Below are 15,004 nucleotides of genomic sequence, written 5' to 3'. Positions count from 1 at the left end.
AGGCATGTAGGAGAAATGAAAACACAAATGTATTTCCTCTTGTACTGAAAAAAAAATTGCAAAGACATGTGTGATGCACATTTCCCAAAGCTAACATATTCCACCAAAAAAAAAAAAATGATTTTGAATTTGTTATGTTGGTCCCAGATTTTTTATTTTCTGTCTTCTGCTCTTTCCAGTTGGTTCATCTGTCTGACACATTTTCTCTTTCTTTTCTGTCTCTCACCTCAAATTTCACCTTCTCACGCTTCAGTCCTCCACCTGAATTTCATTTACTAGTACCTATCAACTTTCCATCTCCTCCTGTCATCCCTACTTCTGCTGTCTCACGCCTCCTTCCCTGGCCTTACATTCCCTTCTTTCACCCACTCCCCATTATACAATTCTACCCTCTGTACTTACCATCCTCCTCTCACTCATCTGTCCCACATTGTTCCACCATGCCAAGTGTCTCCCCTTCCCTCTCCCTTCTTTTACACTTGTAGCCCAGCATCTCCCTGTCCTTCCAACCCCTTTCTCTCCTTTACCACTATAGTCCAGCAATTCCCTCCCCCCCTTCTCCCCCTTTCCTCCTTATTGTGCCAGGAGACATGGCTACACAAATTCCCAATGCCATGTGCTTTCCCAGGTTGTATAGGCAGCAAACTGCACACCAGAAGTGAAAGCCTGTTAAGTGTGGTTTACTGCATATGCAATCCAGGAAAGGAGCACGCCATCTGGGTTTGTGTAACTGCATCTTTCCTCTTCTCTTATTTGCTCACTCTCTCCCTCATCTTCACGCTTCCCCCGGCCCCCCTATCCTTGGAGGTCCAGCACCTGTCCCTCTCATGTACATCTCCCCTCAGCCCTTTCCCTCTCAGTCCAGCACCTCTTCCTCTTTCATTTAGCCTCTCCCCTAATTCAGAAAAAGTTTTTCTTTTTCCCTCAGCACCCTTCCTGAGTCCAGTACCTCCTTCCTTCAAACCCCTCCTCTAGTGCTGCCTTCTTCCTTCAACCCTCTTCCCCAAGTCCACACCACTTTGTGTTCTTCCTCCCCCTGAACAAGCCTGCTTCATTTAGTGGCTCCTGCATCTATAACACGCTGCCTGAGCTGGTGTTGGATCCTTCCTTCTGCTGTGTCCCGCCCATCTGACACAACTTCCTGTTTACGCAAGGGAAACATGCAGAGGGAAGGATCTGACGCTCTTATATCGTCTGGATATGCACAGGACTTTGCATTGCTACTCGAGGATGGAGGTATTGCGTAGGTTGGACAAGCTGTTTCCTTCAGAGGGTGAGGTGGCCTCTAAAGCTACTGTGGCAAGAGGTAGAAAGGAGGCAGTATCCTCAGCCAACTTGAAAGGTCACCCTGTGCCTAGAACTAAAGGCCCATTCGACCAGAGCCCATGCATCATCGTGGGCAGAGCACACCTTAATCTCGTCACAAGACATTTGCATGGCTGCAACTTGATCCACTCTGCATTCTTCCAAGCGTTACCAGATGAATGTTCAGACTAGGCAGGATCCAAATTTTGGAGCACAAAATTCTGCAGTGTGGGTTGTCAGTTTCCCACCATCTTGAGTACTGCTTTGGTACTTCAACTCTTTGGGACTGGTCTAGAGAGATGAGGAAGAACTAATTAGATCTTACCTATTAACTTTCTTTCCTTGAGTCATTCCAGACCTATCCAAACCTGTCAGTTTTTCTTGGAGTATCCGTCTGTCTGTATAGTTCATTCTAGAGGACTAGCGGAACACAGTTTCTCTGAAGTTTTCTGTTTCTGGAGTCTATTAAAAAATTAAAACAAGGAGTTGTTCTGTCCCTGGGTTCTTTGTGGACGATTTTGTTCTAATTCTGCCATTCTGCTTTGTCAATAATACTGGCTGGGTCGTGACTGCACAGAACCTTATAGGGATGATGTCGCTTAGCCAGTAGTTCTAGTATCCATCTATCTGCTGATAGGGGAGTATATACCCTTTTGTCAGGACTGATCTGGAGAGACTCAAGGAAAAAAGACTGGCAGATAAGATTTTTTTCTTTTTACAATTCTGTGCCTGTGGGGGGGAAACTGAAGTCTAATATGCAGAAGCAGATGTCATACTCACTAATGAGGATTAGTTTTATATACATTTCACATATTCTTGGTTTCTTTTTATAAGGAAGTATAACACAAAGCTAGTCACAAGTGTTGATGCAATAAATATCACCTGCAGTGTTCAAACCTTTTATTTTTACTAATATAAAAATGAAATGGTTGATTTATAATGCTTTTTGAAAAAGTAGTTTATTTGTTCTAATCTGTTTTCTAGGCATTATATTGTGTTAACTGCATGTGCATCCACTGAAGAGAACCATTTAGAGTGGTAAGTATTTGATGGGAAGAAAATTATGAAAGAAAGTGCTCCACTAGTATAAACCAGTTAGGATGTTGGCTTTTTGTTTTCTTTTTCTTCTTTCCCCTAGGATTGGAGTAGCTTTGATATCAGAATACTTCAGGATAGAGATTTTTACAACCATATAGCAGGAAATGTAGAAGGTAGTCAAGCAGTCCAAAAATAACATGAGGTTTGTTTAATCTTCATAAAGTGTGACAGTGTTTGGTTCTGCAAATGGAACCGTCATCAGGGTGATCAACCACTATTTTGTTTATTAACATATACGTATATCAAGTTTTCCTTCAGAGCTTACCAGGAAGTCAGACTAGTGAAATCATGATTCATCATTAAAAATCAGGACAACATAAGTACATGGATCACCATTTTTGTATGTAGTAAAATGTTGTGGGGTTTTTTTTTCCATAAGATAGGTCATGTGTAAATAGTTGCTGGAGCAAGTGATTGCTATGCCCTTTTAATTTGATCTAGAGAAGCAAGCATTCCTTTATCTTCCATACCAGAGCAGTTCAGACAAATGGGTTATGTTCCCCTTCCAGCAGATGAGACCAGAAAAAAAAAGATCAGAGCTGGCTTCACTCCCCTTTTATAGGAGCTGGTGCTGCCTTCAGCTCCTTAGTATTTCTGTGGCTTCAGCAAGTGGTGCAGACATATGGTCTGGTAGATTAATTGAATGGTCTGGGAAGCCTGTAGGCCCAGATTCCCAGTGGAGAACAGAATCTGAGGGACACGGCAGGCAACAGTCCTTTGAGGTTGATTTTTTTTCCCTTCCTTATTAGAGACAAAGTTTAGAATTGGCAGAAGCCAGTCCACAGAACGCAGGAATGAGGTGGGGAGGGGGGGTTATGGCTACCATGCCTACATAAGTAATGCCATACTGGGAAAAGACCAAAGGTCCATCGAGCCCAGCATCCTGTCCCCGACAGCAGCCAATCCAGGTCAAGGGCACCTGGCAAGCTACCCAAACGTACATACAAGTTATTCCCAAAATTGTGGATTTTTCCCCAAGTCCATTTAGTAGCGGTCTATGGACTTGTCCTTTAGGAAACCGTCTAACCCCTTTTTAAACTCTGCCAAGCTAACTGCCTTCACTATGTTCTCTGGCAACGAATTCCAGAGTTTAAGTATGCGTTGAGTGAAAGATTTTCTCCTATTTGTTTTAAATTTACTACACTGTAGTTTCATCGCATGCCCCCTAGTCCTAGTATATTTGGAAAGTGTGAACAGACGCCTCACATCCACCTGTTCCACTCCACTCATTATTTTTATATACCTTTATCATGTCTCCCCTCAGCCATCTCTTCTCCAAGCTGAAAAGCCCAACATCCTTATGTAATATTAAATGTATATTCTCTTATATATTTCCACCATTCATGATGTATTGTAAGCCACATTGAGCCTGCAAAGAGGTGGGGAAAATGTGGGATACAAATGCAATAAATAGCCTCCTTAGTCTTTCTTTCTTAGGGAAGTCGTCCCATTACTGCTATCATTTTTGTCTCCCTTCGCTGCACCTTTTCCAGTTCTACTATATCTTTCATGAGATGCAGCGACCAGAATTGAATACAATACTCAAGGTGCAGTCGCACCATGGAGTGATACAACGGCATTATAACATCCTCACATCTGTTCTCCATACCTTTCCTAATAATACCCAACATTCTATTCGCTTTCCTAGCCGCAGCAGCACACTGAGCAGAAGGTTTCAGTGTATTATCAACAACGACATCCAGATCCCTTTCTTGGTCCGTAACTCCTAACGTGGAACCTTGCCTGATGTAGCTATAATTCGGGTTCTTTTTTCCCCACATGCATCACCTTGCACTTGTTAACATTAAACGTCATCTGCCATTTAGCCGCCCAGTCTCGTAAGGTCCTTCTGTAATTTTTCATAATCCTCTCGCGAGTTAACACGAGTTAACAACTTTGAATAACTTTGTGTCATCAGCAAATTTAATTACCTCGCTGGTTACTCCCATCTTTAAATCATTTATAAATATTTTAAAAAGCAGCGGTCCTAGCACAGACCCCTGAGGAACCCCACTAACTACCCTTCTCCATTGTGACTACTGCCCATTTAACCCCACTCTCTGTTTCCTATCCTTCAACCAGTTTTTAATCCACAATAGGACATTTCCTCCTATCCCGTGACCCTCCAATTTCCTCTGTAGCCTTTCATGAGGTACATTATCAAATGCCTTTTGAAAATCCAGATACCCAACATCAACCGGCTCCCCTTTGTCTACATGTTTGTTTACTCCTTCAAAGAATTGAAGTAAATTGGTCAGGCAAGATTTCCCCACACTAAAGCCGTGCTGACTTGGTCTCAGTAATCCATGTCCTTGGATGTGCTCTGTAATTTTGTTTTTAATAATAGCCTCTACCATTTTCCCCGGCACCGACATCAGACTCACCGGTCTATAATTTACCGGATCTCCCCTGGAACCTTTTTTAAAAAATCGGCGTTAAATTGGCCACCCTCCAATCTTCCAGTACCATGCCCGATTTTAAGGATAAATTGCATATCACTGTAGGGAGGAAAGGGAAGGGAGGGGTATAAGGGGCAGTAAAGGTCTGGATGGGGGTTTCATCTGGAAAGGGAGGGGGGGGAGGATTGCCCTTTCCAGTGTACAGAGTACATGGGGACTCAAGTTTGCTCGCCTAGTTTTCTACTGTTGTAATGTTGGTGATATAATGTAGAACAGATTGGTTTGTATTGTGTCAAATTATGAGCAGTTGTTGTTTCACATACATTGTGGTGTAACTGTTTTCAAGCTTCCTCAATAAAAACGTTTAAAGTGAAAAAAAAATTGCATATCACTAACAGAAGCTCCACAAGCTCATTTTTCAGTTCTATCAGTACTCTACTCTAGGATGTATACCATCCGGTCTAGGAGATTTGCTACTCTTCAGTTTGCTGAACTGCCCCATTACGTTCTCCAGGTTTACTGTGAGTTCAGTAAGTTTCTCTGACTCGTCCGCTTGAAATACCATTTCCGACACCGGTATCCCACCCAAATCTTCCTCAGTGAAGACTGAAGCAAAGAATTCATTCAATCTCTCCGCTACGTCTTTGTCATCCTTGATCGCCCCTTTTACCCCTCGGTCGTCCAGCGGCCCAACTGATTCTCTTGCCGGCTTCCTGCTTTTAATATACGGGAAAAAATTTTTACTATGTTTTTTTTGCCTCTAATGCTATCTTTTTTTTCATAATCCCTCTTGGCCTTCTTTATCTGTGCCTTGCATTTGCTTTGACACGCCTTATGTTGCTTCTTGTTGTTTTCAGACGGTTCCTTCTTCCATTTTCTGAAGGCGTTTCTTTTAGCCCTAATAGCTTCCTTCACCTCACTTTTCAACCACGCCGGCTGTCTTTTGGACTTCCGCCTTTCTTTTGTAATTCGCGGAATATGTTTGGCCTGGGCCTCTAGGATGGTACTTTTGAACAGCATCCATGCCTGTTGTACAGTTTTTACCCTCTCAGTTGCCTTAAGTTTTTTTTGTTTTTTTTTTTTACTGTTCTTCTCATTCTATCATAGTATCCTTTATTAAAGTTAAACGCTAATGTATTTGACTTCCTATGTAAAGTTACTTCAAGGTTGAAATCAAAACTGATCATATTATGATCACTGTTATCAAGCGGCCCCAGTACCATAACGTCCCTCACTATATCATGCGCTCCACTAAGGACCAAGTCTAGAATTTTTCCTTCTCTCGTCGGCTCCTGCACCAGCTGCTCCATAAAGCTGTCCTTGATTTCATCGAGGAATTGTACCTCTAGCATGTCCCAATGTTACATTTGCCTAGTCTATGTTTGGGTAATTGACGTCACCTATTATTATCGTATTGCCCATTTTGTTTGCATCTCTGATTTCTTTTATCATTTTTGCGTCTACCTGCTCATCCTGGCGAGGTGGACGGTAGTACACTCCTATCACCGTCCTTTTCCCTTTTATACATGGAATTTCAACCCACAATGATTCAAAGGGTGTGATTTGTGTCCTGCTGAATTTGTAATCTATCTGAGTCAAGGCTCTTGTTAATATATAATGCTACCCCTCCACCAGTCCGGTCCAGCCTATCACTACAACATGCTTTGTACCCCGGTATGACAGTGTCCCACTGGTTATCCTCCTTCCACTGGGTCTCAGTAATGCCTATTTTGTCCAATTTTTCATTTTGTGCAATATATTCCAACTCTCCCATCTTATTTCTTAGACTCCTAGCATTTGCATATAGACATTTCAGAGTATGTTTGTTGTTCCTAATTGCATGATGCTTAGTGCTTGACACTGTTGATTTGCTATCTTTTGTCTGATCTTTAGTTGTATTTAAGGGCACCTGGCCTACCACAGTCACTTGTGTAACCTCACTATCCAGAAACCCTATCTTCACTGTTTGTGAGGTATCCTTGCAAGATACCTTATCCCAAACCATGTGCTCTTGTGCGACTGTCAGCCTTTTCCCCATATCTAGTTTAAAAGCTGCTCTATCTCTTTTTTGACTGCTGACGCCAGCAGCCTGGTCCCACCCTGGTTAAGATGGAGCCCATCGTTTCGGAATAGGCTCCCTCTTCCCAAGAATGGTGTCCAGTTCCTAACAAATCTAAAACCCTCCTCTCTGCACCATCGTCTCATCCACGCATTGAGACTCCGAAGCTCTGCCTGCCTCTTGGGGCCTGCACGTGGAATGGGTATTTCAGAAAATGCCACCCTAGAGGATCTGTAAGCTCCTTGAGCAGGGACTGTCCTTTCATGTTAAATTGTACAGCGCTGCGTAACCCTAGTAGCGCTTTAGAAATGTTAAGTAGTAGTAGTATCTGGATTTGAGCTTTCTTCCTAAAAGCCTAAATTTGGTTTCCAGAACCTCTCTCCCACATTTTCCTACGTCATTGGTACCCACATGTACCAAGACATCCGGCTTCTCCCCAGCACTATCTAAAATCCTGTCTAGGTGCCGCGTGAGGTCCGCCACCTTCGCACCAGGTAGGCAAGTCACCAAGCGATCCTCCCGTCCCCCAGCCACCCAGCTATCTACATTCCTAATGATTGAATCGCCAAGTATGACAGCTGTTCTAACCTTTTCCTCCCGGTCAGCCATTGAAGATATATCCTCGGCGCAAGAGGATAGTAAATCTTCTGGTGGGTAGGTCCTGGCTACAGTAGTACTTCCTACTTCACCTTCTGGGAGACCTCCCTCTCCACGGTAGCACAGAGGCTACCTGACTGGAGGTGGGACCTCTCTACTACATCCCTGTAGGTCTCCTCTATATATTTCTCTATGTATTTCTCTATCTCCCTCATCTCTACCAAATCTGCTACTCTAGCCTCGAGAGAACGAACACACTTTCTGAGGTCTAGGAGTTTTTTGCATCGGGCGCACACATATGACATCTCACCAACTGGGAGATAATCATACATATGGCACTCAATGTAAAAGACTGGGTAGCACCCCTCTCGCTGCCTGATGGTGTGGATAATGAGGAAGGATTTATCAAAACTAGAGAAATGGTCTGGAATCTGGCAGCTAAGATTTAATGCTAAAAAATGCAGGGTCATGCATTTGGGCTGCAAAAAACAGAGGGAACAGTACCATTTAGGAGGTGACGTGCTTTTGTGTATGAAAGAGGAGCAGGACGTGATGTGATTTGTATGTGATGATCTTAATGGCAAAACAAGTAGAAACGGTGTTGGCGAAAGCTTGAAAGCTGCTTGGATGCATAAGGATGGGAATGGCCAGTAGGAAAAGAGGTGATGATGCCCCTGTATAAGATTCTAGTGAAACCTCATTTAGAATATTGTGTATAGGTTTGGATACCACACCTTCAAAAGATATCAACAGGGTGGAGTCGGTCCAGAGGGCAGCTTCTAAAATGGTCAGTGGATTTCATCTTAAGGCATATAGTAACAGACTTAAAGATCTCAATATATATACTTTTGAAGGAAGGCAGCAGAGGGGACATGTGAAGACATTTTAGATTTAACAATTTTTTATTGATGACAAAACCAATAATAGTCAATACCTGGAGAATGCAGAAAATTAAAAAGCATACACAGGCTCCACAACAGCAGACGTATTTAATGTCGTTAGTTTTTAATCTATAGTATATAGCACATCAACTCACTACCCCCACCCCAATAGTAAGTCCTAGCAAAGACCGTTGACTGAGATCTGGGACTCTGAAAGACCCCAGTCACACTAGCCTACTGAATAATAGGCCTCCCCAGCCCTGAAGATTCTAGTGCACTGAATACTTCTACCACCAAACTCTGAAAACAATTCAGTATATGGCTACAAGGCTTGTGTGAAATTGTGTATAAATAGGGTTCCCAAATGAGCAGAAATACTTGTTTCTTAGGATGACCACAGGCACCATAGTATTCCCACACCATTAACTCATGTAATATATTACGCCAATGCAACAAACAGCAGAAGAAAAAACCTCTTGCAGATGGTGGCCAGGGAAAATCTTTATTTAGCAACAATTTTCAATAACAATAAAGGGGACCCGACACGACTGACTCGTGTTTCGGCCCTAACAGCCTGCATCAGGGGTCTAGGAATTTATCATTTCAAACACATTCCCAGACCAGTCATGAAACACTCCTATTAGCAGTCTTTCTGTATATAAGCAGTTTTGTCACAAACTGATTTTCAGAGCGCTGTCTGGGAATATGGTTGAAATGATAAATTCCTAAACCCCTGAAGGCAGTCCGTTAGGGCCGAAATACGAGTCAAGTCAGGTCCCCTTTATTGTTGTTGAAGATTGTTGCTAAATAAAGATTTTCCCTGGACACCATCTGTGAGAGGTTTTTTCTTCTGCTGTTTGTTGCCTGGGGCTTGCCCTCAGTGGAATTTTTTTTCTTCTGTTTGTGCTTGACATATATTACGCCAATACCAGAAACTGGGCGCATGATCTCCCAGTCAATGATTGAGGAATGCATTTGTTCCCCAAGATGTATGCCTTTCGTAGGAAGAGGATCTCTCCCCTTCCCTGTGCCCCTATAGAGGCTGCATTGGACAGAACCAGCCCCTCGAATGAAAACAAAAGTGGGTGAAAAGCAATGATTGAATATCTGACCATGTTTGCCCAGAAAGATTTTATGTGGGGACATTGCCAAAGCCCATGTAGCAGTGGTGAAGTGCTAAATCTACATTTGGGATACTGGGGGTGAGACACTGAACCCCCGTAAAATGCCTGACGACATGAGAAATATGCCCAATATACTACCCGGTACTGGCATTCCCTCAGCTCTCCGCACTGTGAACTGCCGGAATCCTCCCCCCCCCCCCCCCCCCCCCCCCCCCCCACCACCCAGAAATGACGACCCACCTCATGCCTCCAACAATATCCTATAAGGTTTACCTGGTAATTGTGAACCAAGTCTTTTATGAAACCAGGAAAATAGACACTTGACCCCAAGCATCCCCTTCCAGAAAGTCCTGAATACTACTCCAGTGTGGTATAGATCTTGAGGAGACTGGGAGTGTACATAGTGCAACAGTTGTAAATAGGCAAAGTAATCTGACCCCCTCCCCCCCTCGTGGAGCTGAGCCTTTTTTTTGATGACTGGAGTAAGTGATCAGCTCGCTTTGGCAGCCTCCCAGAAAAGGATGGGAGGCTCTCTATAAGCCTGATTTGGTTTCCGCATATATTTTCCTCTTGGAGAGCAAAAAAAGGCAAAAAGTGTGCATCTGTATGTAATCCAATCAGAAATGTCCCCACTGCATCCCCAAGATACAATCGCAACTCCACCCAAGCATGGTCTAATATAGTGACAGTGGTCACATATGGGAACAGTTCCCTCGAAAGCAAAAGGTAGCCAATTCTGGATATGGTGGAGTTGGGTTCAGGAGAAATGAGTGAAGTCCCTTTCAGTTGGATGTAGAGTGCACCACCCATCCACCAAGTCCATCGAGTCACAAACTAAGGAGACTCTCTGCTGCTTGCAGATCAGATCCCATCCCCTAGGATGTGACCTATCCAAGGCAGGATCCAGCACATCATTAAAATCCCCCCCCCCCCCCCATCAGCATGCACTTAAAAGGGGGACACTAGCTAGGAGTAGAATTTCTTATCCCCAAGGTGTTTGGGGCATAAATATTACATAACGGCATTCTCTGCCCATTCAGGGTAGCCAGTACTAGCACAAAGCGGCCCACGTCATTGGCAATAACTTTGCATATGAGCATTCTTTCGGATCAAGATGATCACCTCGGCCTTCTTCCTTACAGCATCAGAAGCATAGGAAGCTCTCACACACCATCTATGAAGTTGAGTGTTCCTTGGCATCCAAGTGGGTTTACTGCAGAAAGGCAACAGATGCTTGCCTTTGAGAGTATGTAGTATGTTCCGCCTTTTAATAGGAGAATGTATGCCTCCCACATTCCAACCTTAAACTGCACTGCCCTGAAGAATGTTAAGGCATTATATCACAAATGTAACCCTAATAAGGAGTCAGGGGGCCGTCCCAGCCACACCCCCCCCCAGCAAGTAGACTGAGTTCAGTGAGTACACCAAGTGATAGCATCTCAGTTCAAATAGCACAGTATATAAACACCCTCAGTCTCCTCCCCAGTCCTCCGCACACCCTCTACTAAACATTCTCGCACCTAAAGGAGCAGGTCACTTTGAATGTTGTGCCCAAACTCTCACCATTCAAGCAGATACATACTTATAATAGAGAGATGCGAAAAAAAAAGTCTGTAGGGCAGAAGATGTAGGTTAAAAGTGCAATATCCAGCAAAACAGCACATGCCCAGGTAAACCTTAATGTTAAACTACACATCCAAGAATAACCATTAGGCAATAGAGCTGAAATTGAGAGTGTAAACGTGCAAGTTCCCAATCCAGGTTGTAATATGCAGTATAACAAAGGAAAAGGTAAAATTCACTCCAGTTCAACAATGCAGCAGGGATCATTGCATTCCAGCCATGTCCATAAGCAAGCTCTCCCACTGGGAGCTTCCATGCAGCCTGATTCCAATATTGATGTCCCTGGCAAGAGCATCAACAACTCACAAGTCGCCCCTAACTTGGGGCATAGTAAGTAGATAGAGACCACTGGGTGTCGTTGTCGTTCCCTCCCCCCCCCCCCCCCCCGATCCACTTGTACGCTTCACCAAGAAATCGAGAAAGAACAACAAAAGGCAAGGTTATGTCGCCTTTAGGTGGCAGTATCATTGTCCCCTATGCTTTGCAGGAAGTTCTGTGCCAAGGAAATACTCAAAGAATTTGGGCTGCCCATTATGGTGGATCCTCAAATTTGCAGGATAATATAAGGCATGCAGAGCGGTGTATACCGGAGCAAATGCCTTACATTGAGCTTGAACCTGCGCTGAGTAGTCCTGAAAGCAGAGAATTTTGTGCCCCGTTGTAAACTAGATCAGTCCCAGATCGGATCTTCTGTAATACAGCCTGCTTCAAAGTTGAGGACCCTAAAAAATTACTGCTCATGGACGATCCACCGCTTGGTGCTGCGTGCCTAATCTCTGCACTCTCTCCACCCTGAAGGTCCCCAGGTGGCCTCCAAGTTTGCAGGTTTTGCGGTATCCAAGTTTCTAGAAGGGCGCAGGTCACGTTCTCAAACCTTAGATTATTATGCCTTGATCAGTTCTCTGGGTCATCAAGGTGTTGCTCCAGGGCAGCTATCTGGTTCAGGATCTGCTGTTGAGCAAGTAATAGGGAGATGGTCTGGTCTTCAAGTCTCCAATCTTTTGGAGCTGAGCATTTAATTCCAAGTTAAAAGCATCCAGCCTCTTATGAGCCTCCTCAGCCCTTTCTAAATTTGCTGTAAGTTTTTGTCCAAGGCTGCCTCCACCACTGCAGTAACCTCCGTGTTTATCTCCAGTGATAATGTTGGAGCTGATGGAGGGGCTGGGAGGTGAGTGAGGAGAGCTGCTATCTTGCTCTCCTGGCCACACTGCTTGTCCTGATCCTTAACTTTCACAGATCTGGCCACCGTCATGTATCAAAATCACCAACAAAAGTCAATCACAGAATAGCAAGTGGTGTCACACAAACTGGCGGTATGGTAGGTACAGGAATGAAGCAATACTGCAGCAGATGTTTGGCAAAAAGTTGGGGCATGGAGGAGCTTTGCTTTTCAGCTGCCACTCTCATCATGTCATGTGACCTCATGATGGTGACATTTAATTACCTACACAGCATAAGTTCACAGGAAGCAAGTCAATTTATAGGAAGCTCTAGAATGAAGGTGAAAGTGGATACACTCTGAAGTAACCTGAGGAACTACTTCACGGAAAGGGTGGTGATTTCGTGGAACAGCCTTCTGATGGAAATTGGTGAAGACGAAAACAGTATCTGAATTTGAGTGTTTGGGACAAGTACATTGGATCTCAAAGGGAGCGTAGATCACATGTCTGCCTACATTTTGTTGTTTGTGTTTTTTCAATTTTGAAATATTCAATTAAAAAAAATCACTGCTGTTCTACATATGAGAAATCTCAGCTATTTTCAAATTAATTTACCTGGATAACGAAGCAGTAACCCAAGTAAATCCCCTGGCCTAAAAATTGCCTCTTCAATGCATGTGGGGGGAGGGGGAGAAATTAGAGTAGGGGAGGCAAAGTACATACAGGGATTTCAATTTGAAATCACACATACTTTCTCTTATAAGCCAGATGCAAAGCACTTAGAGGCAGATGCACTAAAGCTAAATGAGCCTTTAATGACCCTCCAACGAGGAAAATTTGATCCGTTGCATGCATCAAAGGGCTTTTACCGAGGAAGCCAGCAGCTAACGAAAACGGAATGGAGATGAGCAATTAGTGTGAAAACCCCATTGAAACGACATGCACTAACCTTTTCCGATTGCCTTTACGCAGGAAAAAGGCAGGAAATCTAACGAGAGGTCTGGACCTCTCGTTAGGACAGCTCTGTGCCAGGAAAAATCATTAAGAGAAAAAATAAACAAACTTTGAGCCAATCCCAGCGCATTAGCAGAGCTAAAAGCGCTGTGATTGGTCCAAAGGACGTCAGAAAACACATCAAATAAAAAAAGGATCGGGAGGGGGCAAGGGCGCTCATCAGGAGCGTCCTGTATGGACGGCCTTGCTCCCCCCCCCCCCCCCCCCCCCGAAAAAGCAAAATGCTAGCTGCCCCGGTCCCCCTCCCTTCCCGTTCCTGTGTTCTGCAGAGCTAACTCCGCCCCCCCTGAGGTCGACTACGCCGCTCCCCCCCTCCACCGAGACCCCCCTCCCTATTAACGACCCGCGCAGCGCCTCTCACCTCTTTCTGAAGCGCTGCACAGGCAGGAAGATCTATTGTGTTGGTTGTAGAGTCTCCATGACGTCTCTTCTTCCCTGGCCCAGGCCCCGCCTCCTTCTGACGTAGGTTTACGTCAGAAGGAGGCGGGGCCTAGGCCAGGGAAGAAGAGACGTCATGGAGACTCTACAACCAACACAATAGATCTTCCTGCCCGTGCAGCGCTTCAGAAAGAGGTGAGAGGCGCTGCTCGGGTCGTTAATAGGGAGGGGGGTCTCGGTGGAGGGGGGGAGCGGCGTAGTCGACCTCAGGGGGGGGCAGCGGGGGCGGGGCACGGGGCGAAAGAATGACGGTAGGCGGTTAGCTCTGCAGAACACAGGAACAGGAAGGGAGGGGGACGGGGCAGCTAGCATTTTGCTTTTTCGGGGGGGGGGAGCGGCGGAAAGTGGGGAGCAGCGGGGGGGGGGGCAAGGCCGTCCATACAGGACGCTCCTGATGAGCGCCCTTGCCCCCTCCCGATCCTTTGTTTTTGGATTTTGCTGACCGGGTAGCCACGTGTATGTGTTGTGGCTTTTTTTTTGTTTGTTTTTACGTTTGCAGCATGCGCAGAGCAGCCAGCAAAACGCTTGGCTGCTCTGCGCATGATTTAGGGGCCAATTACCGATGTGTATTGTGATTCTTTGATACATTGTACGTTTGAATACCGATCTGAGCATGTGTGACTTTTTTTTTTTGGTGCATTCTTCGTTTTTTAAAAATCGTTAGGGACTTTAACGATTTTGATTTTTTTACGTTTGGTTGCTGCATCTGCCTCTTAATGGTCCTTGAGGTCTGACTTTCTGAAGGACATTTCCATTTTTGAAAATCAACTTGCAGGACCTGCAAGCTCTTCATGGTGTTTGAAAGTTGTTCCTCTAAAGATGGTATTGCCAAATGTAAATTACTTTGAACAGTTTTCAGAACTTAATTCTTGAATAATGCTTTTGACTTTTTCATCTGATTACTGTACACCATGCACCACCTAAAATACCAACTTGCTTTCCTTCTAGGGTTGGTTTGGTCGAATCAAAAATTCGTGTCCTCGTTGGAAACTTGGAAAGGAATGAATTTATTACTCTAGCACACGTAAATCCCCAATCTTTTCCTGGTAACAAGGAACATAGTGGAGAGTAAGTTGAAGGTCTGAATTTTTTTCAGCATGATGTAGTCCTCATATTTTAATAGGAGCAGTTTCCCTTTTATCTGAAAGAAGCAGGAGTATTTTGAAAGTATTAAGGATTTTTAGGTTCTGTAAACCACTTTGGGTCCATCTTGGTGGGGGTGAGGGGTAAAATCATCCACCCCTGAGGGTTGTACAAAGCAGTGGTCAGTGGTTCACTTACATGTAAGCTCCTGTTTTGATCCTGT

At 44.5% G+C, this 15,004-nt stretch overlaps 1 protein-coding gene across 8 annotated transcripts in view; it reads left to right on the top strand.

The window, feature by feature from the left end:
* Positions 1-15,004, top strand: part of PAPOLG (poly(A) polymerase gamma) — a 146,337-nt gene that overhangs the window by 90,675 nt on the left and 40,658 nt on the right. For all 8 annotated transcript variants that reach the window (XM_030196198.1, XM_030196192.1, XM_030196190.1 and 5 more), the window contains exons 13-14: positions 2,290-2,343; positions 14,647-14,766. In XM_030196198.1, coding sequence (XP_030052058.1) covers positions 2,290-2,343; positions 14,647-14,766 — 174 coding nt within the window. The remainder of the gene's footprint in view (positions 1-2,289; positions 2,344-14,646; positions 14,767-15,004) is intronic.

Source organism: Microcaecilia unicolor, chromosome 3 (assembly GCF_901765095.1).
Source record: "Microcaecilia unicolor chromosome 3, aMicUni1.1, whole genome shotgun sequence".
Classification (NCBI taxonomy): Eukaryota; Metazoa; Chordata; class Amphibia; order Gymnophiona; family Siphonopidae; genus Microcaecilia; species Microcaecilia unicolor.
This window is presented reverse-complemented; position numbering and strand designations above follow the sequence as displayed.